We start from the raw sequence: 23,299 nt of genomic DNA, 5'->3' as shown, positions 1-23,299 counted from the left end.
CACTATGTGAATTGCACTGCCCATCAACTTGCGGGAGGAGCCTTCCCCCTCAAATATTTTATTGGGGGGGGCGAAGGGACCTAAATTCCTAGGGTCTGGCTCCTGTGGCTAGAAGTTTCATGTCATGGTTGCTATTAGAATAGAAGAGGCAGCCTATATATGCTACAGGTGAACTCCTGCGAGGACTCGCCTGTCCTGTTCCATTTGGCGAGTCCAAGGCTAGGCCGGCGAGGAGGCCGAGTGGATTCCGGGAAAATCTGAACGGGGTGGCTCCAGGTCCGCTTTCCCCTTCGTTGGCACCGTCCTCGGTCTTTTTGGCAAAGTGAAATACGACTTCGATTGCCCTCGGGCTTAGCTTTGAATAATCGCTGGGCTCTAGGGACTTCGGCTGTATCCCACTTACTTGGGAGTCAATTCCATTTAATTCGATTGGGCTTGCTTTTGAGTAAACATGACAAGAGCTGACTGATCCCAGTTGGGGGACCGTGTGTGTGAGAGAGAGAGTGACAGAGAGAGTGAAAGCAAAAAGAACCTATAAAGGCCAAACGACTTGATTTTCACGGCTCAGGTTTTTAGGCGGCTTACCCCGCTGATCTGGATGTATGGTCCGCTGACGTATGTATATGTGCATGTGTAAATCACGGGCGTGTAAATTATAGATCTAAGGCGTAAATCCAACGCACACTTTCCTGGGAATTGAGTCCCATTTGGATACAGTGGGACTGACTCAGGAGTCAACGTGGATAGGGTTGTGCTGTGCACGTCTACCTGGGAGTAATCTTCACAGAGGAATTGCTCTGAATGTGCAGCCAATCGGCTTAGATTCAAGCGCTCTTTGGTTTAACTGAGTTGTAGACAGGTCTGAGTCCGGAGCGGATCCTCTCCAGTGTAACAGCACCACTGCTAAAGCACTGAACGTATAAATTGCCATCTTATGTGAGCGCCTGCCACAATTGTTAGCTAGCTCAGCTTATGCCCTCGCGTTTCCTCAGGCTCGGTCGCTTTCACGAGTTTTCATTGTGAACGCGAGTGAGTCCCTGGAAACGCGTGGGAGGCTCTCTGGCCGAAGAGTGGGCCGGAGGGGGGAGGAGAAGAAAGGGGAAGGGCGAAGGCTTGCGCGAAGAAGGCCCGGTGTTTGCGTAGCGCGGGCGCGATCGTTAGCGGGATTTAGCTGCATCAACAACAAGAGGCGGCTCTTGGGCCGCTTGCTTTCCATTCTAAGCCCACTTAGGGGGTGTAATGGGATGAGGCGGCATCGAGGGCACTTGCAAGGAAACGTGCGTTGGAATCCAGGCGCGAGAGAATCTGAATGAGCAACAGAGGAGGCGTGTCCGGGGTTGTATGCGATCCACAACTCAGCTGAGCCACCACGCCCTTGGACCCCTCCCCCCCCTTTGATACCCGCATCTCTCAGTAATTTCAGTGGCACTTCGAGCTCAGGTGTGTCTTAGTTTAGCAAAGCACCCCGGATCCACAGCGCACAGGTTCTGCTTGCGGTTGTTGATGATTGTGACCACTAGTTGGTTTGGCATAAACTGTTCTTGGTACCGCGGGTCCAATCCAATGGTCTCAATTTAAACCGGGAGCTGTAGCCGTTTCAGAAGTATTGTCAGAAAAAGACAACAAGGTGGAGGGAGGGGAGATTAGGAGGAATGCCAGAAACAAGGGCTTTGCAGACAAAGAAAAAACCCGCGATTTCACATACACATTGATGTCCTTTCCTACACGCAGGCGACGTTTAAGCGTTGTTCCAGGAGGCTTTTCGGATCATCTGTCTGGTTCTCCCGCCGCTTGAGGCGGAGGCCGGTCTCCTTCCCACTAGAGGGAACAGTTCCCGACAAGGGGGGACTGGAAGAGACCATTGGGGGGAGGAAAAGTGGGGTGGAGGTGGTGGAATTAATTCACGAGGAGACGCTCTTAGACGTCATGCAGCCCCACGGTTTTAATTGGGATTTGTAAGTCGATCCCATGACTTTCCCTCCGAATAACGTTCCTTCCAGAGACACGACTAAAGCCCAGAGAAGAGGAGGGGAAATTTCAAGGCTTCCTTCGTGGCTGGGGAGCAGCCCTTCGCCTCCCAAATAAAATTTCCTCAGTTTGAAATCTGCAAAAAGGACGCGACGAAGTTATTAACTATAATAACCGCTTTTGCTTTTATTCTTTTATTTTATTCGGAGAGCTGAATGGCCACACGACGGTTTGTGTGTTTACAGGAGCTTGCTGCTTGTTCACACCCAGTTTGATGTTTTTTAAACATTGAACAGAATAGTTGTGGCTAAGCTGAGCACCCGCGTTATGTTCGTTTCCACGGCATTTCTCTCTTTCCAGGGCCCTCCAAAGGGGATGGGTTTAGTTGTTCCCCACATTTCTGGCAGAAAAACTAGTTTCTGGGTACCAGAAATTGGTTCGTTGTGTGTGAAACGGATGTGTGAATATGGGAAGAATTTTTTCCAGAGAGCCAGTTGGTAGGATTTCAATGATTCGAGAAGCAAAAGCATTCTAGGCCATGAGTCAGAGCAGAGGTTGTTCTATTTAATCCAGAAAAAACATAAACCAGCATTTATTTCAATCGAATTATCATTCAAGAAAGTGGTTTCTGGTTGGAATGTCTGAAGTCCAGTCAATGGAAGCGCAACTGAGCTGGAAAGTAGAGGGGGGGGGGAAAGATCTTTATAGTTTCATTATTCGTGACCCCTCCCCATCTCCCCTTGTACTGTCAGGTAGAAACCACAGAATAATTATTCTTGTTTAATTAATATATACCGCTCATTGCCAGATCAGGCATTAGGACCCTGGTGCCCTGCCTCTCTTTTATTATTACGATTATTTTTTAAATTTGTATACCGCCCTTCATCCGAAGATCTCGAATAACGCGGCGATGTCTCCACAGGACTTGGAGAAGCCTGGGGACACGCGAGTCGAACCAGCCCGCTGGACAACGTTGGGCGCGAGCTGGGATCTCACCTTTTGCAGGTACTAGTCCGGAATGCAGCCCCTTAAGGTTTTGTAGGGAGAGCCCGGGCAACCCAATCGAGATAGCGGCAGACTGGGAAGAAAGGCTATAGAAGGCTCGTGAAAGAAGACAAACACGGGCTTGATGCTCTTTCCTACGAGTTCCTGAACCAGACTCAAGGTTTGCAGGCGATCGAAACGGTCCCCTGGGGAGCGACCTGCAGATCTGTCGGGCCCCAGCCATGTAAAATGTCCTTTCTTTCTCTCCCTGATAAATAAGGGGACACGTCCCGTTGACTTCAGTGGTGGGCCTATGGCAAGTCTGTTTCAGGATTTGCTGGAGGGCGGGGTCACATTTCGGCCCCTGTCGTTGCCAGTTTAATAGTGCCAGGGAGCTGGTGACAGAAAAGGCCCTTCCGCCTGGGATTCTGGACACTTTCCGAGAAGACAATCGTGGTTTAAAGGGGCAAGGCAAATAATCTGTCTCATATGATCTCCGGAGATACTGGAAGGTTGTTAATGATCATTATGTGTTTTTATATAATTCAAAACCATGTCGTCCAGAATAGTAATACGGGTAAGGGCAACGTCAGCAATGTTTGAATCAATGCACGACTGAGATAAGCACCGGTACTGATTCTGACTCCATTTAAAATCAGTGGGATAGTTTCAATTCCGCTGAGGGTTCTGAAAAAGGGAGTGGGTTTATATCTACACTACAAGCTGAAGTCAGATATCTACTGCTATATATTCCCCAAAGAGTCCTGTGAACTGTTGGTTAATGGGAGATTCTCTGAAAGAGAGCTTGGAGATGAGAGACCCCTTTAAGGGAGAGAGAGAGAAACTAAAGGTGTCTCCTCCTCCCAAGGTGGGACCAAGAAGGAGGAGGAAGTGGGAAGTGAGGTCAGCAACTCTGAGAGTATCACATCAGAAGGAAGGTATACAGTCTACACAGTTGGGTCAGAAAGACAGTCTAGGAAATTTGGTTCTTCTCCTTGTCCACTTTCTCCCCATGCAAATCCCATCAGCCTAAATACAGGAAAAGGATTCCCTGGGGACAAGGATGATTGTGGATTTAGGATCAGATTTTTAACTGTGATGGCAATTGAATGAAGGCCTGTCTTTTGTATTTCACACTCATTATCAAACCATTTTTGTCTCTGACAGTGCAATCCTATACATTTCTATTCACAGGTAAGCCCCACTGAGTTCAGTGGTACTTACTCCCAGGTAAGTGTGTATAAGGATTGCAGCCTGAAAGTCGAGGCTGCTCCTCACTCCTCACTTGTTAAGGCCTGGAGGAGAGAGCAAAGAAGGGTTGGCGAGGACCAACATCTCATAAACCAGACTTGACACACAGCTCTTTTCTGCCCCTTTCCTTGCAGACTTTGGACGGTTTCATATTTGTGGTAGCTCCGGATGGCAAGATCATGTACATCTCCGAAACCGCCTCTGTTCATTTGGGTTTGTCGCAGGTATGCTATGAATGTGCAGGCATGCACAGGATCCAGGCAAAGAGGGAGGGGGAGCCAGTTTGATGAGCAACGTTCAAGGCCAGGAACCTCACATGCAAGACCTGAACACTTCACCTCCACTGCTTTTGGCGAGCAAGGCAGGTGAAGCCAAGCCTGTTTGCTTGTGCAAATCCTAGCCCCATTTACTAGTCAGTCCCATTCATTTGGAGGAGTGTTTTTTAAGCACATCCTTTCAAACTCAGTAAGATGTACTTCTGAGTAAACATGCACAGGGTGGTGCTTTCAAGTTCCATTGACGATGACTTCAGTGCAGTCCTAACAGCCTGATCCTAAATGTACTTATTAATTAAATTTGTATACCACCCTTCATCCACAGATCTCAGGGTGATGTACTTTTTGGGAAGCCTCACTGGGTTCAGTGGCACTTTGCTGCAGAGGAACATGAACAGGACTGGAGCTTAGCAGACATTTCCGTTGTGCTGGAAGTCCATTCCATTAAACACTCACATAGTGTTTAATTGAATAGACCTGGGGCATGCTGGCACTCAGTGGCATAGTGTGGGTTGCCAGCACCCAGGGCCATGAGGAGGGGTGGGTGGGAGGGAAATGGATGGAGTACGCATGCACATTCAACTGTTTAACAGTGTCCAGGAGTTTGCAGCCACAGAGATAAGAAGAGTTGTTCAGTCGTCTGGAGAAGTCACCTCCTGGTTCACATGGAGAAGCCGTTGCCAGTGGAGCCTAGCAGAAGAAGCATGCAACTATACTGAGGCAGCACTGGGTGTTGAAATTTTACATTCTTAACAATTTTGTGCCTGGGGCAACTGCTCTTGTGGCCCCCCATGCTATGCTAATGCTATGCTGGCACGCCCATAGTACAATTCCAGAAATCTCTGTCCAGAAGATTGGCTGAGCTCCTGTGTCATCCTGTGATGACAAGGAGGTGAAGCGTTGACCCATCTTGCATCCTGGGCTCCTTCAAGAGAAAGAGTGGGATATACATTCAATTAACAATATTTCCCTTTACAGCTCAGGCAAAGCTTCACCTGTTGAATTTCTAGTCACATTTAAAGGCACAGCAAACCTGCTGAAGATTGGCAACCATGCCTCTTACCTGCTGCCAGTCTTGTGCATGTTTACTCAGAAATAAGTTTTCCTTCAGTGGGGGTGTGCTCAGCCTTAGGTCCAAGACTGGATGTGGAATCTGTGGCCGCCCAAGAGTTGCTGAACTCCAGCTCCCATCATCCCTGTCCAATGGCCATGCTGGTTGGGGCTGATGGGAACTGGAGTCCAACAACTTCTGGACAGGACCACCCCATTATTGGTTTAAGGTATCCAATTGCTTGGTGCAGATGCCATTTTGCAACTGAACCTGAACTGTCCATCTAATTTGAAGGAGCCTTGTTCCTTTTCATGGTGTGAATTGACGTCCTTCGTGGGTGCTTCAGATTCCAGACCAGAACCCGAAGAGAGAAGAGGCTCAATTCCGTCGAGTGGCTTAATGGGCTGAAGGTGGCTGAGATCACCCTGGGCATAGAATGGGGACACGTTGCGTCGTCATCGAGGGAAAGAAAGATATAGCAGGGGGTTGAACACTAAATGACCCATTGGGTTCCTTCCAACTCTACAATTCTCTTGTTTTCTTTCCCCTGCCCCCGATGACTCCCTCTTGCAGGTTGAGCTGACAGGCAACAGCATTTACGAGTACATCCACCCAGCCGACCACGACGAGATGACCGCCGTCCTCACGGCCCACCAGCCGTACCATTCCCATTTCGTTCAGGGTAAAGTTCACCGAGTAAAGCAGCGGGTGGGAAGGAAGGCAGTGGCCGGCGGCAGAGAGCAACCTCTTCCCTGACATGCGCATTGTGCCCCCTTGTTTACTAGAGTACGAGATCGAGCGCTCCTTCTTCCTAAGGATGAAATGCGTCTTGGCCAAGAGGAACGCCGGGCTGACTTGCGGAGGCTACAAGGTAGGTGGGCTTACGAGCGCCAACTAGCGGCAGAGCGAAGAACTGTTTGCGCCCGGACTTGAGTACAAAGACAAGGGTGCTTTGAAACCTTCACTGATAGGAATAGAGTAATCGGGACCAGTTGGAGCTGTGTAGCGCTGCATGTTTCCACCTCGATTTGAAGCGCATTTACTTGGCAGCCAGTCCCACCCGTTTCCCTGGGACTTGATCCCAGTGAAGGCTGAGATTCCTTGCGTACTTGTTTGGGAGAAAGCCCCACGCAGCGGGACTCACCTCTGAGTAAACAGGCATAGGATTATTCCGTGAGCCAGCAATCCTCTGCATATTTGGGAGTAAGACCCTCAAAATCCCAGTAATTGCTTTCGGTAAGACTTAAAGTCTGTGCAAATCCTCTGCATAGAGAAAATAAGGCTAGAAACGGCAGAAGGGGAGAGTGCTCTTGTGCGCGGGCCCTGCTTGCAAGTTTCCCACAGGCACCTAGTGAGAACTGGATGCTGGACCAGATGGGTCACCGGCCTGATCCAGCAGGCTCTTCTTATGTAGTTATGCTGACCAGCTTACTATAGACTAAGTCCCTTGGAGGTCAGTGGTTGGAATTTACTTCCAAGTAAATGCACATAGGCTCTCACTGTAAGTGTTCTGGGCCTGGAGATTTTGGGGGGCTGTAGGGACACGGGTGGCGCTGTGGGTTAAACCACAGAGCCTAGGACTTGCCGATCAGAAGGTCGGCGGTTCGAATCCCTGCGACGGGGTGAGCTCCCACTGCTCGGTTCCTGCTCCTGCCAACCTAGCAGTTCAAAAGCACCTCAAAGTGCAAGTAGATAAATTGGTACTGCTCCAGTGGGAAGGTAAATGGCGTTTCCATGCGCTGCTCTGGTTTGCCAGAAGCAGCTTAGTCATGCTGGCCACATGACCCAGAAGCTGTACGCTGGCTCCCTCGGCCAATAAAGCAAGATGAGCGCCGCAACCCCAGAGTCAGTCACGACTGGACCTAATGGTCAGGGGTCGCTTTACCTTTAAGCTCCAGTGAGGTCAATGGCACTTACTCCCAACTAAGTTGCCAAAGTCCAGGCTAGTGCTGTCAGTGGAAGGCATTTCAGAGTAAACATATTTAGGATCTGGTTGTTGGCTTGCTTCAGGTCTAAACCACTGAGCCTCTTGGGCTTGCTGATATTGTTTGAATCCAGGCAACGGGGTGAGCTCCCGTTGCTCTGCCCCAGCTCCTGCTAGCAGTTTGAAAGCATGCCTGTGCAAGTAGATAAATAGGTACCACTGCAGCAGGAAGGTAAATGGTGTTTCGGTGCGCTCTGACTTCCATCATTAGAAGTGGTTTAGTCATGCTGGCTACATGACCCAGAAAGATGACTGTGGACAAACGTCAGCTCCCTCGGCCTGAAAGCGAGATGAGCGCTGCAACCCAAAGTCACCTTTGACTGGACTTAACTGTGCAGGGGTCCTTTACCTTTTACCTTTACCTTACATACTTTCAGTGGCAAAGTGATACCTTCTGAAGTGCAGGCGCACTTCATGATAACTCCCCATAGCCATACCCCAGTTGACCAATGAGGACATTATGGCTTCAGTTACCATGCCAGCTTTTTAAAATTCAGCCTCAGGAAGAGTTCAGGAGGACTCCACCGCTTGCTCACGATGGCTTAACGTTTTGGTTGACCACAAAAAAGGGGCTTTGGAATTTTCCAACAAAAAAGGTGCCAGTTTACCCTTTAGCCCCATATGCTGATGTCACCTCTCTCTTCCTCTGCTTAGTGGATGGGTTTCTCTCTAAAGAAAGCTTATTTTACAGACAGAGGGTTGGCCAACAGCGTCCTAGGAGATGACGCCATCGCCCCTCCGGTGACATCAGTGGTGGCGCTTCCTCCCTGCTCTCCTACAGACTTTTTTGTGTTGGCTTGCTGAAGTCTGCAATCATATACACGGCTTTCTAGGAACAAATCCCAGTGAACTTTCCCCCAAGTAGATATGCCAAAAAGGTAAAGGGACCCCTGACCATGAGGTCCAGTCGTGGCCGACTCTGGGGTTGCAGTGCTCATCTCGCTTTACTGGCCGAGGGAGCCGGCGTACAGCTTCTGGATCATGTGGCCAGCATGACTAAGCCACTTCTGGCGAACCAGAGCAGCGCACAGAAACGCTGTTTACCTTCCTGCCGGAGCGGTACCTATTTATCTACTTGCACTTTGAGGTGCTTTCAAACTGCTAGGTTGGCAGGAGCAGGGACCGAGCAACGGGAGCTTACCCCATTGTGGGGATTCGAACCGCTGACCTTCTGATCGGCAAGCCCTAGGCTCTGTGGTTTAACCCCCTAGGAAGGCGCTTTAAGAGACCTCAGAGTGCCCGCCTGTCATAACGCAGCAGCTTACCTTGTTGAGCTGCAATATTCACTCCTGAGAGTAACCCCCACTGAATTCAATAGGATTTACTTCTGAGTAGGCATGGTTAGGATTGCTATTGCAGTGTTTTCCAAGAGCCTTGTGTTTTCTGGAAGAAAACTCCTTTAATTTCGGGGCTTAACTTAGTTTGGGGCAAGTCTGTTGAGCACTAAATCACGTGCATAATATTCGACTGCGGGGAATTTAGTTGTGTGAATAATTGCGTAGTTTCCGAAGGAGGAAAGGCCTGTTTTCCGATATTTTACTTGCTTCCGGACTGTGCCTAATTCTGTCGAGGACGCCTTTCTTGAGAGGCTTGAGAACTAACCGCCCCTCCGGCTGCAAGGTAGCCCACGTAACCCAAAGGGAGGCTGCCAAGCAATCGCCCTGAGTCTCCGTCCTACTGACTCTCCAGTAATTCCAAGTGTTTTGCCAGTCGATCTATATCGGGCACACGCAGAGAGATGTAGTAATAGATTTTGTCATCGCAAATAAACCACGTGACCAAGTTGGGTGAGAGAGAGTCAACAGTGCGTCTGTCTACTCAGAACTAAGTCCCACTGAGTTTGGTGGAGCTTACACCCAGGTAAGTGGGCATAGGACTGCAGCCCACGGCTTTAATCCTATCCACATTTATCTGGGAGTGAGCCCCAGTGAACGAATTCACTTCCTCGGAAACACGTGAAAGCGCGCACCCCAATCCTATGAATATTGACCTCTCGCCAGAGGCAATTAAAGGGGGGGGGGAATCGCCCTGCACAGACCTCAAACGCAATACATTTAAGTTTACACTGTTCTCACGTTCTGCTGAGAGTCAATAGGTGTAGATAATAAGCCTCGTAATTGCGGGTTGGTTGGAGGATGCAGGCACCCCACTTGACCACAGAGGAAGATGAGTGGCAGGTGAACGTCACCTGGTTTCATTCGGATGACTGAGAGGGAGTAGCGCGTTGATCCAGAAGAAGAAAGAAAAGATCATTCGGAGGCTGGCACGCTCCTTACGACCAACTAAATGGGGACCCGGAAAAGCGGCCTGCAAATAGACACAAGAGAGCGTGCAAGCTTATTTCCCTGAGAAGCATCGGTTGTAAACTGATAAAGTCCTGCCTGGCCGCCGTGGCCCCTTCAGGCGCGCAAAATCAACCCTTGGCGCTGTAGTCCCAACCAGACGATTAACAGGGACCGAAAAGGAGGGGAGGGGAGACCAGCCGCGCGATCCTCTGCGCGTTTACTACATTGAGGCACATCCGTGGTGTCGAGTGGGGCTCCCACACTCCCTCTTTCGCGGGTTTACTGTTTGACAGTCTCCGTCCCAGAGAGTTTTCTGTTTGGGCGCGAGCTGTTTCGCAGATCGCTGACCACGAAGGGCAACCGGAACAGCCCTCTCGACTTGAGCGGATCTCTGTGTCTCCCCAACAGGTCATTCACTGCAGCGGCTACCTGAAGATCCGCCAGTACAGCCTGGACATGTCTCCCTTCGACGGCTGCTACCAAAACGTCGGCCTGGTGGCGGTCGGCCATTCCCTGCCCCCCAGCGCCGTGACGGAGATCAAGCTGCACAGCAATATGTTCATGTTCCGGGCCAGCCTGGATATGAAGCTCATTTTCCTCGATTCCCGGTAGGTCGGCGTCGGGGCTTCCTCTCCCCTCGCCCTAACAGCACCGACGTGCCAAATCAAAGCAACCGACCGGCTTTCTCTCTCTTTCTCTGTGTCTCTCTCTTTCCTGGCAGGGTAGCCGAGCTGACCGGTTACGAGCCTCAGGACCTGATCGAGAAGACGCTTTACCACCACGTCCACGGCTGCGACACTTTCCATTTGCGCTGCGCTCATCACCTGCGTAAGGAGCCTCTCCTCTTAGCACGCTTGAAGCCCCTCGCCTAGGCAGGTCGCGCTGAGTTCCCTGGGCCTTACTCCCAAGTCACAGTGGGCTGGCTGGTGGGCTGTCTTACTTGGGCATTTTCCACGTAGCTGCGTGCGATCCTAATCAAGCTTGATGGAAGTCGTGCTGCGTTCATGGGGACAAGCATGCATAGGATTGCGGTAGCTGCTGGGAGCCGGGAGAAAGAAAGAGTAGGCAGCACGATTGAAACATTTCCCCAAAGCACCATTCCATTGAAATAAGACCTCAGGGAGGAAAAGTCTCCAACACAAAGCAAATTTGTCTCCACCGCAGCCCTTTAACCATAAGCCAGGCATAGGCAAACTTGGCCCTCCAGATGTCTTGGGACTACAACTTCCATCACCCCTAGCTAACAGGACCAGTGGTCAGGGATGATGGGAGTTGTAGTTCCAAAACATCTGGAGGGTCGAGTTTGCCTATGCCTGCCTTAAGCACACAATGGGACAGTTTGCACTCCACTTGACAAAAGGATATCTTTTCTTTCATAGTTTGAAGGGATGATGTATTTGGGATTAGGGGTTGAGATTCCAGCTGAGTCCAAGAGGACCACGGTTCCTGCACCTTGTCATCATCTTGCAGAAATTGGGGAGTCTGCCTTGCAAACCATACCTGTTGAAAGCCCCTCTCCTGCACTGTGATGGTAAGGCACAGGGGCCCTGGTCCTCTTTTGCGTTGGTCACCCCCCACTATGGCAAAAACGAAAGTGCTTGATTATACCGCAAGCTAAAGGAATAGATGTGCTTCATGGATAATCAACTTGACTTTTGTGTAGGAGGGGGGGATGTGTAGATGAGTTTTCCCATGTCATTACTTAACTCCAAAATAATCTCAGGCCTATTAAGGTAATAAGAGACCCAACTCCACCCCTCTGGGTTTATTTTTAGAAAGCAACAAAGGATATGCACTTCCCTCATGCCTTCTGCTGAACTGCTTTATGATGTGTTAATGGTGGGTGATGGAATAGATTTGGCTTGAATAAATGACATGGTTTGAGAAAGGGCTGTGAGAAATCGCCTCTCAAGCCTGGTATGAGTGGGAATGCAACTTCTTAACAGAAGAACACTTTGGGTTTGGTCTTCAAATCAATTACAATTTTTTAAATTTTTGTTAAGTGATTTTTATGGGAAATCCATACTACCTCCTTGCCAACCTTTAATTTTGGGTTCTCTCTTTTGGTGTGTTGGTCCCTGATTCTAATTATATTTACAAGGGTGTGAATCCTATAAGGTTCGTTTTAATTTAGGGCAGGGCTTCAAAGAATCATCTGATGTTAGTGGCTTGGAATGCACTTTTCCAGAGCAGATCCTCATCACTGCTTAAACCGGCTTGCTGCTTGCTTTGCTCTTTCCTAGCTCTGTGCTTGTAACTGTAATACATACTGCAATTGTGATAGAGACAGAAATTCAGCTGGCGAAAGGTATTCTGTAACTACATCTCCCTGCTGGGGAAAGTGGGTACTGTTAAAGGTGGGTTATGTCTTTCCAAAACACACAAAGGGTTAGCCCTAGCTGCTACTGCAGACTTTAATCTAAATAGAAGTGATTGCGAAATTGTTCTTAAGTTAGAGACACTGCACAGGAAGGACTTGGGTTTTGTGTCACTCTAACAGCACAACCCTACACGTTTCCACAAAGAAGGGAATCCAACTGAGTTCAGTGAGGTTTTCTCCCAGGTAAGTGGGCACAGAATGCAGTTTAATGGTGCGATCCTATGCCCTTTTCTAGACACACACAACTCCCAGTTTGGGAGAGGTGATGAAAGGGGATTGGTTTATGACAGTTCAGTGGACATAAATTTATCTTGGGCTTGTTGTAGCAGGGGTGGCAGGGGTGTGGCTGGTACAGCATTAGAACCTTCTAGATCTTCCAGTGGCATGCTCCTGAGCTGCCCTGCACTGCAGTGTTAGGGGATTAAAGATCTGATAGGGGATCATCCTCTCTGAGGAGGTCTGATGTATTCTATTACCTCTGGCCATATGAATGCAACATAAGTCTTAAATCCAATTAACCCAGGTTGTTTTGATTTGTGGTCCACAGCTTTTGGGATCCATCCTAATTAAATCTATAAGTCTATAGCTTTAAATGTGTGTTGCACTTTTAATTGTTGCCATTCTGCATGCACTGACTTGAAAGCGCCGCTGAAAACAATGAGACATTTAAGTAAACATGGTAAAGGCAGGCTTGCAAAATATTTTGTTAATTTTGAGCCCCTTTCAGTCTCAGATTTTGAGTGTTCAGTCTAAATTCTAATATACGGTATTTAACAAAATTTGGGACAAGGGTGAGCTCTCAATATCTGCATTACAAAGACAATGTAAAATTTGTTAATTAAAGTTTGGTAATTCATAGCTAGGAAGCTTAGTACAATCTTTTATGACTGCTCAGAAGTAATTCCCATTAAGTTCAGTGGGTCTTACTCCCAGGTAAGTGTGTATAGAACTGTAGCTCAGTCTGCTTTCAGAATTGCTATGTTGATGTTTGACAGAGAAGGAGGTCATGACAGCTGAACTCTTTAGTAGTGTAGACACTACAAAGCCTTTAGTCTCTCTCATGACTGCCAGGAAAAGGCATTTTCACCAGAGACCATAAGAATGCCTTTTAATCTAACTGCTGACACTTGTGAACTCCTGTAACATAATAATCACATGCCAGAGACTCATTTTAAATTTGATTGACACCCTGGCTGGGAAGTAGACTGACTTTTGCTGTTAATGATTGATTGTGCTTTTGAGTTGCCATGCCCTTACAGTAGAGCATTACGTTTCTACCATCTGCCACCACTTTGGTCAGAATTGTAATGGGAAGTGCGGCTTCTTTCAAAATAGGTGGAGGACCACAACTCCCACCATCCTTGGCCATGCTGGCTGGGGCTGATGGGAGGTTGAGTCCAACAACTTATGGAGGACCACAGTGTAAGTCGATGTGGTGGTCTGGAGAGGTGCCACTCTTGAAAAGACATAATGTGTCCAATGACCTTAATGTACATCAACACGAATATAGAGGACTGGTAAAACCACATTCTATTTCTTTGCTGAGAACACCGACAACATCTCTCCGAGTTCACTTCTAATTGGTCCCACTCAACGCTATTCAACCTTGTTGAAGCTAAAGGGAAGTAGTTCTGGATAAGAGACCACCCAGTTGCCCAGAGCTTTCTAAAAAGCAGAGCACAAGTTAAATTGCTGAAATATAATAAAGAAAATGGAGCCCTTGTAGAGATTTGTTAGAGTTCCTCTTTGAAGGTAAAACAGAAATGGAGTAACTGCTCATTAAATAAACCAGCCCTTCTATTTCTTTTTCAGTGCTAGTGAAAGGTCAAGTTACCACAAAATACTACCGCTTCTTGGCCAAGCAAGGCGGCTGGGTCTGGGTGCAGAGCTATGCCACCATTGTCCACAACAGCCGATCTTCACGGCCTCATTGCATCGTCAGCGTCAATTACGTGCTCACGTAAGTACTAAATCTCAAGAGGTTTCTTGTTACTCCCCAGCAGAGTGCCTGTGTAAACTCACATGAACATTGGGGTATTGCACACCAAAGTTTTGTTAATGCGCCAGTCCCATGAGCCTTGGAGAAGGGCTGTTGGAGAAAAATAAGTGCTTGATGGATTGCATCAAAGGTGCTCTTCTTTTTATTTTGCCTGTCATGGAAGTGCTTTAAGTGGGGGTCATAAAAAAAGGCAAATATTTCAGTCCTGCCAAGAAAACTCTCTTTGGCCCAGGGCTTGAGTTGACAAGGCCCATCCTTCTCCACGAGCTTGGTAGGAATCCACAAAGTTCTTTCATCTGCCTGAAAGCTTTCCCCTTCTGTCTTCTTCTGTTTCCCTAGAGGGGAAAGAACAAGATTTAGGGCTTTGTCACCCCTTGAGTTTGCTCCTTCTCCGCCTTTTTACAGTTGAAGGGGGCACCCTGCATTAAATAAAGTTTAATGCAGCGTAAAAGAAAGGTTTCAACGTACGGAGTTATTTATACTTAACAAACAGGACATCTGTTTTTCTTTTGCTCCCAAAAAGGGGGGGGAACCTGGGAGTTTGAAGTTCTTAATTTTATCCAGAGTCTCTATCAAAGCCCCATGATTTCTTTCTTGTTCAAAGGGATGGAGACTTGCATGGAACTAGGTGGGGTGACCAGAAGGGGTTCAGTTAGCAAACTAATAAAATATAGGGGGGAAAGGGGGAGGAAGAGTAATGAAAATGTTGACTTTTGCCCTCACTCTTTATCCCATCATTGTTAATATTTAGGCACTGCCAGAGGTAGAGGTCTACATGGATGGTATTAGACAGCATACGCAAGGTGACTCCCATGTGAATTTGTTACCTCTTAATGCAGTGCACAGAGCAATCCCTAGGTATATTAACTCATAAGTACATCCCACTGGGTTCAATAGATAAACACTCATACAGGAGTGCAGACTTAGTTGCTTTCTGTTTTCAGGAGTAGAGTTGTTAAAGGGTAGTTAAGGGCAGATTCTCTCCCACCATCTGTAATTTATTTCTGGCTGTACTGGCTTACCTGTCAATAAAGTCCCATTGCTCTCAATGGGACTCACTTCTGAACAGGCATGTCTAGGTTTGCTTTTATGCAAGGTGTCATAGAAAGTACTATGTGATTTGGCTCACTTGTGTGATGTTTTTATGTTACAAAAAGGTAAAAGTAGCCAAGGTCCATATTAGAGCAAGAATACCTATATTAGGCCAACCCAAGTCATGTGCTTTCAATGAAGAGAGTGAGAGAGACCATATATTCAAAGCACACTGCTTTCCCCCAAAGAATCTGGGGAACAATATTTTGAGCTTCACAGAGCTACAATTCCCAGCACCCTTAATGAACTTAAGATTCTTGGGGGAAGCCATGTGCTTTAGATGTGTGGTGAGGGTGTAGCCAGAGAGACAAGCTGGTAATGCAAGAGACAGGAAGCCAGCATAGAAATCCAGTAAAAGCAGCCCTTTTGGTACCATTGTATTAAATTTAAGGAAGTTGGTGGCATTGCAGCACAATCGATAGATATGGATCCAGATGAGGGGAACAGTATTTGAGGGGGGCAGAGAAGAGGGAAAGTATATTTATAGGGGAGGGAGAGCCTGTGAAAAGCACCTTTCCTTCAAGTGACCATAGGGGTCTACCAATGGGGAGCAGGGAACTGACTGTGTGTGGAAGGGAGCACTTTCCCTCCATTTTCCCTCTGGTCAGCCTATGCCCCAAGGTGCACCCATTGCTCAGCACTTCTTTTTGTCTCAACAACATGCTTTGACCATAAGGAATCTGAACAATAACATTTCTGTAAAAATTTGTGGGACAGTGAATGTTTTGCCCACTCCTTTTTACACCCTCTCCCCACTATTTTCCTTCCTTGTGCTGCCTTAGGTATTGGTTCCAGTCTGCCTTGCTAATTCTGAATACTTAGAGAATCTAGGTGTGGTAATTATTTTAGATTGCTTGATTTGGATTGTGTATCCCCAGCCCACAGGCTTGCTAATTGAGAAAGTTCAGGTGCTTCTTTTGTTGCTAATAATGTTGTCACTGTGGTGATTAAAAAGCCACATCCTGTGGCTGCTGATGGAGTGATCACAGTTGCTGGTTATAGCGGTTTACCTGGCACATCTGGTGGGCCAGTGGGCTGGCTTGTTTCTCGTTACTGCCAATAAAGTAGATTTTTGCATTGATTCTCTTCTCTCTCCTTTGCTTTGACAGAATTGCTTTGCTCTGTTTTGAAGAGGGGGGCATGGCCAGGAGAAGGAGTAATAAGCAAGTGACCTTTGGTTCTACTGTAAAACCTTACGAACTTTCAAATGATCTAGGACAGTGTTTCCCAAACTTGGGTCTCTGGCTGTGTTGGACTACAACTCCCACCATCCCTAGCTAGCAGGACCAGTGGTCAGGGATAATGGGAATTGTTGTCCAAAAACAGTTGAAGACCCAAGTTTGGGAAACACTGCTCTAGGAGATCCCTATTGCACGGGCTGCCTCATTCCCAACGAAGCCAACAGGATTTCCTGCTAAGGCAGTGTCTATTCTTGCCAAGTAGATTTGTTTATATGGATCATCAAAAATCATTGTTGTTGTTTGAACGGGATTGAAGGTTGACTTGGATGTGGGCTTTTGGTGCCCACCAGATGTTGTTGGACAACAGCCTCCTTAGTCCATGGGGATTTGCTATTCTGGCAGAGGCTGATGGGATTTTAGGTCAAACAACATAGAGAGGGTGCCACAGGACCCCCAACCCTGATTTACATGGTTGCAGTCTGGGAAGGAAACCCAAGGTTTCCCCAAAGCATTTATTTATTTATTTAGAGCACTTTTACCCCACTCTTAAAAAAACTTCCTAAACAGATTACAATCCCACCCTTGGGCTTGCAATCTAAAGGACAGGACACAATAGGAATGTAGATTGGGAGAGAATAGGAAGAAAAAGCAAACTCAGGAATAAAACAACAACAACAGCAATAATTCTATTATTTATACCCCACTCATCTGGCTGGATTTCTCCTGCCATTCATTCTTACAAAGTTCTTCCAAAGGTCAGCTGGAATGGAAACAGTGCAAGGAGAAGAGAAGCCAGCAGATTCTAGTCTCTTGGCTTTTGGTCCAGCTTCCCACATCTCCCTCTGCAGCAGACTGTCAGTTGATGGAGGAAGGGGCCTTATGGAGCTGCTATCTTGTTAAGAGCTGATTTCCTTCTCCTGCCCTGCTGCAACTGGATAGAATGACAATTGCTCAATGGTGTCACTGGGGAGGAAAAGGCAGATTGGACTGTACAATGACTTACCAATAACTGAATATGGCAAAGTCAGAAAACAAGGAGCTGACATTTAAAACTATGTTAGAATGATAGAATGTGATAGAACCCTGGGAACTGTTCATTTAAAAGGAGTAACTGAAGGTATTATGTGTAATCTAAAGATAAACTTATTTGGCTTTTCAAGTAATGACAGACAAAACAAATCTTTTAGGACACTGGAAAGATTTCACTGTATATTTTGTTGTTGTTTCCACCTCCTTGGACTGTTATGGGCTACACAGGATCAATAGGTGGGTACAAAATAAACATTTCTATAATTCTAGAGGCAAAATTCTGCAAGTTGAGAGGCAAGTGTGGGCAGGACAATGGATGTGACCTTTGTACAATAGGTTACATTTCAGCCATACAAAAGCCGGTTAGTTTTTTTTACACATCTACAATCTCTTCTTCTTCCTTCAGGCAAGCAAGACACTTGATCACATTTCAAGGACACATTGGAACCAGGCAAAAGGACTTGAGGAGGGTCCAGAGCAGGACTGGAGATATGCGTCACTTGAGGGGGGAGGCCTGGGGAGCACCCTGAGGGTTACATAGAGAGGCCTGAGGTTATCCTTAAAATCACTGCCAGTGCAAGGATTACTGATTCACCAGGAAAGTGCCTTTGCTGATGTTAGGAATCTTAGGCTGCTTACACCATGTATTCAAAGCATACCCTCCCCAAGTATCTTGGGTACTGTAATTTTTTTAAGGCTGCTGGGAGCTACAGTTCCCAGAATTCTTATTTTGGACAATGCGTGCTTTCAATGCATGTATGGGGTGTACATAGCCTTCATTGGCATCAGATTATCTTTGGCACCATAGATGCAGTACATTGGACTGCCCATTTATGATCTTAAGGAAGAGTCTGCTTTCTTGAATTATAGGTTTTGCAGTTTTATATCCCTCATCCCTAACTTTCTCACTAGGAGCACACCAGATGCTGACCCCTCAAATTCCTTCTATGATTCCTCCCTCCACCTCTGCTCCTGTTAGGTACACAATAACAATTGCATTTATATATTCAGAGTCCAAATCTCACATTTATTTTACCAGTTTAAATAAGGGTGCTGAATGTATATTTAGTCAAGCATTACAGCACCCAGGGCTTAAGCAGATTAGAAATGAATAAATCCAATTAAAGACCATGTCTGTGAAATTTGATAGGTCACCAGCATGAATGAACTGTTTGCACAGTAACAATAAAAACCCCATTAATGATTAGCAACTTACAAGAGGTTTAATCAAGGATCAAATATATAAGATGTAAAATATTTAGATTAAAAAGAGAGAAGATTTTGAATTCATACCAATAAATATAACTGTTTAATGATGTCTGTCTTTCTTTGGATGGTCATATTGCTATTATGTCTCTTTTGCTGGTTACTCATCATCATAAGCTGTAATGAACCTCTGGGGTTGTCTGCCCAAGATCTTGAAGTATACAAGAACTAATAGATGTTTATTCAGTTCTGTCTCAAAAACCTTCCAGGAATAGAACCTACAGATTCACTGGGAATTATTCTTACTATTCACTGGGTTCCGCTGTTCCTTGCACGCAAACCATGCGCTTCCCAGCCACTTCTCAGCTACGTATCAATGTCAAAGAACCACAACTTATTTTCCGTTTTCACTTAGGAAGACTTTTAAATGGGAAGAGCTGTAGCACATGCAGGAAGTCCCAGGTTCCATGCATAGCATCTCCAGGTATGGGGTCTGAAACTGGCATTTCAGTGTCCAATCTGCCTAATACAGCAGTATTTAAGTTTAACATAATTATGAAGCAAACAGAGCTGGTTACTTTACATTGAAGTCTTAGGTTGGTTATAGTTTGGGCCATAAAACCAAAAGATCCAGCAGCAGCCTCCTGAGACATATTTGAGTTAACCCAGTTGAAGTCAATGGGACTGTGAACTGACCTAAATCCTCATGTTTTCATTCGCTTCAATGAAGTTCCATTTACAGAAATATTAACACAGTAGGTTTCTATGCTGCTTCTTTGCTGACACTTCCAAACCAGCTCACATCCTCCATGAAATAAAAAGCCCATTGTAACAATATCATCTCTTGATTCTTTTTGCATCAAGGCCAATGGTGAAATCTCCACTGGAAGGTTTAACTATCAGCTGTGATGGGAGCCCAGGTTAGCTCCATGTCAAGTGCTTCCAAAAATCTCGTACAGAATGACTAGCCCAAGATCATTTGAGATTCTTATCGTAACAGAATGAGAAATTGAACTTGGATCTTGTGATGCTCAATCCAACAGCACTCATATTAATGGTCCCCCCTCCCAACATGTAAAAAAGATTGCCTTGAAGATTGAGGTGAAAATGTCTAGTCTGGGAAACAGCTGGGGGTCCCTATTAACTTTGCATGTAATGGGGGATGCTCTCCTACTGGTGTGTGAGGATTTACATTTCTGTGCTATTAATACAAATAAGAGATACTGTTTATGCATAAATGCTTGGATATTAAAGTAGAAATGCAAAGGTTGGCTTTGGGAAGATGCATTCTTAAAGGAAAGATGGGAGGTGTTGAAATTGGCTGTTTTATCTCTCATCTAATAGGCTTTCAGACATGCTGCTAAAAAGCACCTATGAATTTAAAGTAATGGGAAATTATGCTATATATAAAAAAACAACCAATACGCTAGCTTGCCCAGTGTTAACATTGCAGGATTCAGGGGCACCACCTTCTCCGAAGGATTGAGGGGCCCGTGTGTGATGTCACACGGGGGCCTTCTGAACATTGAGGAAGCCTGGTCCCTTAAAAAAAAGGGGCGGCACAGTGCCTCGGCCCCCAAGAGCTGGCACCCTTGGCAGAATTACACCAAGTTAAAAGGGTATTGTTTCATCTGAAACATTGAATCAAGTTTCCCTCTTTATAACTTGGGTGCCAATTCAGGGTGATGTTGAGGGGTTTTGTGCTACAAAAAGTTGGCTAACATTTAAATGCCTTTGTGAACTGTCTGAAGTGTCCTTTGGTATGCTCCATGTGCCTTGGTGCCTGCCCATACAAGGAGCCTAGATTGAGAGAGTAGGGTAATGTAAGCTGCTTCCAGGAATCTTCTTTATTGGGAGATTGGGGGCGGGGGGAGAGAGAGAGAGATCTGTGAAATTGTTTGGACCCTAGTTGAGAGCCAGGAGGCTCTTGAGCAGGGAGATGTGTCAGAAGGAGAAGGAATTGATATTGGTCTATATTTTTGAATAATTTATATTAATGGGTTTCCATAATGTATTTGTAAGTACTGTTGTTTTTCGTTTTCTGCACACCACATTATTCTTAGATATCATGTGGTATAGAAATGGTCTACATAAGTATCTTCTACTTCTGATTTGCTTGGATAGCTCAGCTGGTTACAGCATGGTGCTGATAATGCCAAGGCTGCAAGTTTGATCCTCGTATGGGACAGCTGCATAATCCTGGATTGCAGAGGGGTGGGCTAGATGAGCCTCAGGGTCCCTTCCAACTCTACAGTTCTATAGAACATCAGTTGGACTTGCAAATCTCTCTTCTGAAGAAGCTAAGGCTGAAATCACTGTAGCTTGCAGCATCCCAACTATCTACCCTCTCGCTTTCGAAAAAGAGCATCTCTTTCGATGTGTGTTTTCACATTGCTTATGCCTCTTCCCATGTATATGTAGCTTTATAATTGGCCTTTAAAGCGAGATGAGCGCCACAACCCCAGAGTCGGTCACGACTGGACCTAATGATCAGGGGTCCCTTTACCTTTTTAATTGGCCTTTATCTGTATAAATTTTCAGTTTGTCATGACAGTATTGGCTTTAGTTATTGTCACTTCCTGCCAGGGTTTTTGCTAGCTGATTGGGCAGAGACAGCAAGTTAAACGGTCCTTTTTTTGCTTTTGGTGTAAATTCAGTTGCCAGCCTGCAGTGTCTGTGTTTATGGAACGGCAGTAAAATACACAAAAAGGCGGCGGGGGGGGGGAGAGATCTGCAGTGATTAGTACAATAACTCAGCTTCTCTCCTGAGATCAACCTATTTCTTAAGCACAGTGATTTATTCCTCCTAGAGCCCACATTCAGTTTCTCTAACTGGGTGGCTCCAGGGTGAAGGAACTTGAGTTGGCAGAACAAGAGCCTCTTTTTCCAGGTGTAACATTTGCCAGACTGCTGTGCAGCAGAAAAGTGGCATTCAGAAAGGTTTTGCCCCTCCTGAAGTAGTCGAGTCCATTCTACCACTTCCAAATTCAACTCATTAATTCTGCTGCATGTGAAGCTACAGTGAGGCTATAGAATTTGCTGCTGTAAGAAGTGGTGATGGTTGGTTCCCACCCCTTTAGAAGGGGATTAGACAAATTAATGGAGGATAAGACTATCAATGGCTACCACCACCTCCAGAATTAGAGGCACCATGCCTTTGATCAGTCTCTGAGAAAGAGGCCTGTTGGCCTTGTGTCCTGCGTTTGGACTTCCTTTAAGCATCTGGTTGACTACTGTGGGAAAGCAGGATCCTGGATTTTGGTCTGATCCACCAGGGCTTGTCCTATGTTCTTAATGTAGGTTATGAAGGTAAGCCAGGCCATTGTACAAAACTTCCATTATGTCTCGACACCCATTCCATTGAAATAAACACCAACGGACACAAGGCAGAAACCTGACAAATGACCAGAAGCATTTGTATATTCAGATTGATTGTACCTCATCTGTCAATCTCTAGACAAGCCAACTTTTCAAACCACCACAATAGTTTATAGTGCTCCGTGTATTCCCATTTATAAATATTTTTGCATGTGGTATAATATAGACTAGACCTGTCACTTTTATACAGGAGGTCTGGCTTTGCCCAATTCCAGTTAATGAGCCACTGTTCTTGCCTTGTTTAAAGTTATGTAATGAATTAACTCTAAACTAATGAGTTATCCATCAAATGTGGATTGTCTATATTGAGACCCACACTGCTGTCATTTTAATATATATAGTGGCCTGCACCACAAACACTTCAGGTGGATTTACTTAACTAGAGCAAAATTTGGAGCAAACTTCAACACTTCTAGCTTTTTAAGGGATTTCCCCCTCAGGTCTCATGTGTAGATTATAATAAATGAATCCTCTTGTTTGTCCTTTGAAAAGCCTCAGAAATTTGGATATATTCTTAGTGATTGTGTACTCTTTGTCGTCTTAGACCATTTTGTGACTATGTACTGTTATAAATCTTTCCTTCCAATGGATGGTTTCAATTGTATCTATTTATTGCCTTCATTAATGCTTGATGCTCTTTGTTGTGCCATCTGCATTCAGTGACTCCTTATTGACATATGGAGCACTGGGCATGAAATTTAACTATGCTCATCACTACATTTGAAGAATGCTCTGTATGAATGGACAGTCTCCACTGCTCATGTGGAGCATTCTCTTGTCCAGGGAAGACTGTTTGATGTGTACCTTTGCTATTCTCTATTTTATTTATTCCTGAGCCGCTGCCTCCCCTTTCCACTTTTCTTCTGTAGTCTGGAAAGAGACTCACATTTCCTACAGGTATGTATATTTTATGGGATGATTTCTTACAAAAGGGATCAAGACACTGCATAAAATGAAAGCTATACAAGTTAACCCCAAGTTGTCTTGGATGGTATTAATTTCGCCTTATTCCTTTTATCCAGGGATACAGAATATAAAGGACTACAGCTCTCATTGGATCAAGTTTCAGCAACAAAGCCATCATTCCCATATGCAAACTCAACACCAACAATCACTGACAACAGAAAAGGAAGCAAGTCACGTCTGCCGAGCACAAAGTCAAAATCTAGGACATCTCCATATCCACAGGTATGAATAACATGATTTTTTCATTATTATGGTTGTGCTTCATATGTT

General features: G+C 45.9%; 1 protein-coding gene across 3 annotated transcripts in view; it reads left to right on the top strand.

Moving 5' to 3' along the window:
* The window catches only part of SIM1 (SIM bHLH transcription factor 1), a 54,361-nt gene that overhangs the window by 20,643 nt on the left and 10,419 nt on the right, over nucleotides 1-23,299 (top strand). For 2 of the 3 annotated variants that reach the window (XM_053381537.1, XM_053381536.1), the window contains 8 exons: nucleotides 2,891-2,973; nucleotides 4,338-4,427; nucleotides 6,103-6,211; nucleotides 6,315-6,400; nucleotides 10,207-10,406; nucleotides 10,520-10,626; nucleotides 13,991-14,138; nucleotides 23,086-23,251. In XM_053381537.1, the coding sequence (XP_053237512.1) occupies nucleotides 2,891-2,973; nucleotides 4,338-4,427; nucleotides 6,103-6,211; nucleotides 6,315-6,400; nucleotides 10,207-10,406; nucleotides 10,520-10,626; nucleotides 13,991-14,138; nucleotides 23,086-23,251 (989 nt within the window). Of the gene's footprint in view, nucleotides 1-2,860; nucleotides 2,974-4,337; nucleotides 4,428-6,102; nucleotides 6,212-6,314; nucleotides 6,401-10,206; nucleotides 10,407-10,519; nucleotides 10,627-13,990; nucleotides 14,139-23,085; nucleotides 23,252-23,299 lie in introns of all 3 variants that reach the window. The other variant, XM_053381538.1, reaches the window with a different exon arrangement.

The sequence above is a fragment of the Podarcis raffonei genome, chromosome 3 (genome assembly GCF_027172205.1).
Source record: "Podarcis raffonei isolate rPodRaf1 chromosome 3, rPodRaf1.pri, whole genome shotgun sequence".
NCBI classification, from domain to species: domain Eukaryota; kingdom Metazoa; phylum Chordata; class Lepidosauria; order Squamata; family Lacertidae; genus Podarcis; species Podarcis raffonei.
The sequence above is the reverse complement of the archived record's forward strand: the minus strand, read 5'-3'. Positions and strand labels throughout refer to the sequence as shown.